This window comes from Colias eurytheme, chromosome 21 (genome assembly GCF_061535395.1).
Source record: "Colias eurytheme isolate Ceu_HAF_F1 chromosome 21, ilColEury1 Martin Lab GWU primary, whole genome shotgun sequence".
Classification (NCBI taxonomy): Eukaryota; Metazoa; Arthropoda; class Insecta; order Lepidoptera; family Pieridae; genus Colias; species Colias eurytheme.
Window position 1 is genome coordinate 2,919,297 of NC_143000.1, and position 6,000 is coordinate 2,925,296.

General features: G+C 32.6%; 1 protein-coding gene across 1 annotated transcript; it reads left to right on the forward strand.

Moving 5' to 3' along the window:
• Window positions 1-3,477: 3,477 nt before the first annotated feature.
• LOC149898985 (esterase FE4-like) lies at window positions 3,478-5,706 on the forward strand. Its single transcript, XM_090114413.1, has 3 exons — window positions 3,478-3,660; window positions 3,936-5,191; window positions 5,433-5,706. Exons 1-3 carry the CDS (start codon window positions 3,478-3,480, stop codon window positions 5,704-5,706), a joined length of 1,713 nt encoding a protein of 570 aa, XP_089970539.1.
• Window positions 5,707-6,000: the final 294 nt, after the last annotated feature.

The window sequence follows — 6,000 nt, forward strand, 5'->3', positions numbered from 1 at the left end:
TACTACACACTACATATGTAGTATAAAACAAAGTCGCTTTCTCTGTACCTATGTCCCTATGTATGTTTATATCTTTAAAACTACGCAATGGATTTGATTTTTTAATAGATAGAGGGATTCAACAGGAAGGTTTTAGTATTAATATACTTTGGCTAAGACCCAATAAATTAATAAATAATAAATACAATAAATAAAAAAGTAAATTATTACTTTTCAAAATTGTCTTAGCTAAAGCGGGCAAAGCCACGGGCGGAAAGCTAGTACTTATATATCGTAAAGTTAGTGTGGTTACCTCCCCCCCCCTTGATATATTTTGATCAGTTTATCTGTGACGAATGATGCAGATATTAGTAATTACGTCCAACCTTATCACGTTGCAGTTGTGAAGCCGGCTCAGATCTTATGTACTTATACCACTGATAACATAATACTAAACTAGTACCAATCTCTCTTATAAGTTATTCAGGTGACAACCTCATACAGTATTATCTATTAATTTGTTAATCTGAAGTCATCATTTTCATTCCACTTTATGCTTATATGTATTATTAAGTTGACTTGTTGAGTTTGTTCTTATCATTTACTTGCATGCAAAAACAATTGTATAATGGTTTGTTATATAAATTATATTCCTGCAATGTATAGATACAAATTATATTCCTCTATAGTAAATTACGGATATTATGCAAACCCGAAATGAAGAAATAACATTTTAGGAAAGACCTAGAATTTAGAATTATCTGGATAGTCGATATCGATATCGATGAGGTATTCCTGCTAAATCAAAAAAAGTTGAAAAAAAAAAGGTAAATCTACTCCAATAACTATTGTAGTACATTGTATAGAACAATTTTCTTGCGAAAAAACTCATTTCAATTTCAAATTTCAAATAATTCAATATCTTCACAATAAACATGTTTTTGCAATACTGCATTCTATCTTATCACAAATGCTATATATACATACTAGCTTTCCGCCCGCGGCTTCGCCCGCGTTTTCAAAGAAAAACCCGTTCCTGTAGGATTTCCGGGATAAAACCTATCCTATGTCCTTTCTCGAGTATCAAAATATCTCTATACCAAATTTCATGCAAATTGGTTCAGTAGTTAAGGCGTGATTGAGTAACAGACAGACAGACAGACAGAGTTATTTTCGCATTTATAATATTAGTATGGATATACATATTATATAACTTAATTAAAGAAAGATTGTAATAGGTGATGTCTATCTACATTATTAAACATCGTAGTAAGTACTCCACTTAATATTGTATTCCTAAAATGTACGAACTTTAGTCAAAAGGCTCTATCTTTTGTCATTTTACGTAAATAAATATCATGCATAATAAGGTACGTGAAAACATGTGACTGAAAAACGCGTGAGAATGAAACTTTGCTAAGTGAGAAATCATCAAGTTTTAAAACTTATATATCGTTTTTTCACGATATTTACGTCTCACTAACCGACCTTAAAAAAGGAGGATTATTTGATGTGTTATTTATTAAATAAGTTTGAAGTCGTTGCCAAGCACTAAGCACTTAACTAGTATTAAGCCCGTGTACTGGGCATTATGAACACAAAACTACGTAAGTTTTACATTGGCTTGGCACCGACATCAGACCTATTTAATAAATAGCACATCTACATAATATTATGTAGTAATTAATAATATCAAATATTAATATTTTTTACTGTAGTTATTTTTATTCACATCTGTCATTTTCGTAACTTTTTAATTCACTGGTGCGGCGTGTATATATGTTATAGGCAAACTCCGAAGCTCCGGCGCTCCTAGGTTGGACTGGTCAATCCTCAGGTCAGACTGAATGACTTAGTCAAAGCCCAAACAAATGTAAATTTTCGGCCTTTGACTAAACAATTTTCGTCAAACCTGGGAGAGACTAATTTGGTCAGGCAAACGTCAAAACACAATTTTATTAAATCGGGGTTTGACGAGTCAAACTCCGATATAGGTATGAAGTGTCTTATCTTCGTATATTTGGAAGCATTTTATCATTTAAGCAGCTTTCAAGTCTTAAGAACCGCTTAACTCTGCCAGTTCTGACACCTGATTGGTCAGCTTACGTGATTTTCACTTTTATATTTGAGTTGCTTTGAGAGAATTCCGTGTGGCATTAGGCCCGCCTTTTGTACGATGTGCAATAAAGTATAAATTAAATAAATAAATGCTTTGGAATATACGGATGTTAGTTTGTATAAGATTAAGTATAAAAAATAACATTTTTAAAATTTTGATGTTTATTGTTTTAATAATTTCTTAAGTAATTAAAATGAAAAATTAATCATTTTTCTGACATGGTGAGGCATTAACTTTAATGTTAATTGTTTTAATAATTTCTTAGGTAGGTAATTAAAATGACAAATTAATCATTTTTCTGACATGGTGAGGCATTAATGTTAATTGTTTTAATAATTTAGAAGAATTGCAGTCGCTTCTAGGATTGACTAGGCCAAAACCGAAACAGAATAATTTACTTTCGACGTTTGACTGAAAAGTTAGGAGCTCCTGGGTTTGACTAAAAATACTTCAGGCAAAGGGCGAAATTGAAATGTATTTCGGGGATTGACTGATGGCTTTGGCCAAACCTAGGATAAACCAGTCCTTCCGCGAAGAGACTGTGTATCGGACTTTGACTATAACATATACACCATATTTCATTATTTTGTTTAACAACAATAAAAAAAATTATGTTTTGTTTTAAATCCCTACTAATATTATAAATGCGAAAGTAACTCTGTCTGTCTGTTACGCTTTCCCGCTTAAACCTCTCAACCGATTTTGATGAAATTTGGCACAGACAATCTTTAGACCCTGAGAAAGAACTACCTTTTATCAAAACACCACGCGGGCGAAGCCGCGGGCGGAAGCTAGTAATTCATAATTTCAAGCCAATTGTTTTACGATGTGCTTAAGAATGGTCATGGAATGGATTATATTTTTAAACAGAAAACTATTAAGACAGTAGCAATGAATTTAAATGGCAACTAGCTGCGTCCCGCGGTTTCTCGGTATTTTGGTAAAAAAATATGTATCGTGTACACTGTACATAAAATATCCATATATGTAGTAAAAACTAAAAAGCATTTATTTTATATTACACAGACACTCCCATTTTTTTATTGGTAAAGGTAATTGTAGGATTATTGTATTTTTATCAATTTTTTTGCGATACCGTAAGATATACTTGATAATTTATTAGTTTCATTATAATTAATTTATTTTGCAGTAAGTACATTTTAATTATCGTCAGAGTATTCAAGCTTTATTCGCCTTAATAAGCACAATATATGAAGAGGAATTTAAATAATCACGTATTACGATAAACACCAGTCACACTGTTAAGTATTTTATAAAAATAAGTTATCTTTTTATCTTATCAATAAACGTTTGCATATTATTATCTTTTTACTTAAATATTATGTTATGGAAAATGCACTAAACAGTATTCTTTGACCATGTTTGGGAACGTACTAACACTTATTTGTTTGATTTCGATTGTAAGAACTGAAACATTAGATTATCGTTTAGTAAATACGAATCAGGGACCAGTGAAAGGATATAAATTGCCAAACGAAAATGTGTATAGTTTTTTGTCAATTCCCTACGCTACTGCACCCACGGGATTAGATCGATTTAAGGTAAGATTATAGAGCATTACTACGCTACTTTTACTTTATGATAAAAAAATAAATTAAAGGTAAAAACATTTTTTTGTTATTTGGTCCTTTGAACTAAGTGACTGTTCATTTAAAGTTTTAATACATATTTGCCAAACAACAAGAATTGAACTTCTCATTTAGTTTTTTACAGGTGCAATAATTATTTACTACTTGATTTATTTGAATTATAATATTTTAAAATAAGCATTTGGTTTTTTACATTTGCCTTGTGTATAAGATTATTTATATTTCAGGGACCTCTACCTCCACCAACATGGACAGAGCCATTTGAAGCTGTTGAAGAGGTAATAAAGTGTCCTCAGGATTCAAGAATACCAGATGGCAAGGAAATCCGGGAACAATGTCTTGTTGCGAGTGTCTATACACCAAATACTACAAGTCAGAACTTACCAGTCTTTGTATACGTTCATGGAGGTGCGTATGTGTCAGGCTATGGGAACGGCCTGACACCGAAAAATTTAGTGCAAACTGGAAACATAGTCGCCGTTACTTTTAACTACCGCCTAGGAGCATACGGCTTTCTCTGTCTAGGGACTGAAGCCGCTCCTGGAAACGCTGGCATAAAAGACCAGGTTGCTCTACTAAGATGGGTCAAAAATAATATCGCAAACTTTGGAGGAAATCCTGATGACGTGACTATATCTGGCTGTAGTGCTGGCGGGTCATCCGTTGATTTGCTAATGATATCCAAACTAGCTCAAGGACTGTTCAACAAAGTGATACCAGAGAGTAGTGGTAATGTGTGCGCATATAGTGTTCAAACAAACCCCATTGAAAATGCGAAATGGTATGCGAGACAACTAAACTTCAGAAACTTCAATGATATAAAGGCACTAGAACAATTTTACCTCACCACTCCGTTCAATATTCTAACTTCAGTTGAAGTTAGAAAAATAACTGATCATATTACAATATTTGCTCCTTGCATTGAACGAGATATTGGGCAAGAAATATTTTTAGATGAAAGCCCTGTCAATATTCTTTCTAGTGGAAATTATACGAAATATCCAATGCTATATGGTTTCGCGGAGATGGAAGGAATTTTTAGAGTTGGATATTTTGACCACTGGAAATTCAGAATGAATGACAATTTTGCAGACTTTTTGGCACACGATCTACGATTTGCCAATGAAGAAGAAAAGCAGGAACAAGCGTTACGTGTAAGGGATTTTTATTTCGGTGATGAACCTGTGGCCAACAGTAATATTATGAGATATATCGATTATTTCACGGATAGTATGTTCGGTTATCCGATGTTACGAGCTGCTAAGTTACAAGCGCTAGCGGGGAATAATCGAGTATATCTATACGAGTATTCCTTCGTTGATGATGATATAAATTATATACCTCATACGAATAAACGCGGTGCCACACACTGCTCACAAGCAAACGCAGTTTTAGATTCACCTGATGAAAATACTATAACTAATGAATACAAAGAAATGAAGAAGCAGATGCGAGAATTGTGGTTGAATTTTATAAAATATGGGTAAGTTTTTGATTGTGCCACGAATAAAATAACTACTCTTACATTTAAGTTTATAAGAAATAATACATAATATTTGAGAAATATTTGAAAGAAAAAAAAATAGTCTTTAGATTAGAATGTTATGAATAATTTAATTTTTGTATTGCATTATACGAATGCATTAAGATAACAGCTTATGTGGACCAAATACAAATATAAATAGGACTGTACTTTTCGTTATTCTGGATACTTTTCATTCCAGGGAACCAGTACCGAGCGGATCAACTCTACCAGCCTGGAGACCGACAACCGCAGATAATTTATCATACATGTCTCTAAATACAACTCTTGTATACAAAGACAGGCTCTTGTATGAAAGAGCACAATTCTGGGAACAAATGTACGACAAGTATTACCAGGGACCCATAGCTCCAAATCCTGAAGCCAACTTATCTGTAAGGTCTGATGGAACATCCGCCTTTTATATTTTATTAGCTGTGCATTTCTTCTGCTTCCTTAGTAAGAAGATTGCTTGAAATGGGTAATATTAGATTGTATGATATTAAAATAATTCTAAGCCAGGTGTAAAAAAGTGTCTAACATTTATTTATTTCTATTGTTGTCGATATAATTTAAGTTTTTGCATTATGACCAAGTTTGGTATGACTGATATTATGTTTAATAAAACATTTTTACTTCTGTAACGAAATACTTCTGTGTTTCGTGTGTGAATTGCTTTATATTTATCAGAAGATAATAGCGAGTAGAGAGCAATAATAAATTGTGAAAAGGTTGTAAACAACAAAAAAATATAACAAGAAAAAGAGTCC

Excerpts from the sequence above, each read along its gene's own strand:
- LOC149898985 (XM_090114413.1), top strand. The coding sequence starts at position 3,478 with ATGTTTGGGAACGTACTAACACTTATTTGTTTGATTTCGATTGTAAGA. Across the intron at positions 3,661-3,935 it reads CGGGATTAGATCGATTTAAG|GGACCTCTACCTCCACCAAC; the intron begins GTAAGATTATAG and ends TTTATATTTCAG. Across the intron at positions 5,192-5,432 it reads TTGAATTTTATAAAATATGG|GGAACCAGTACCGAGCGGAT; the intron begins GTAAGTTTTTGA and ends TTTTCATTCCAG.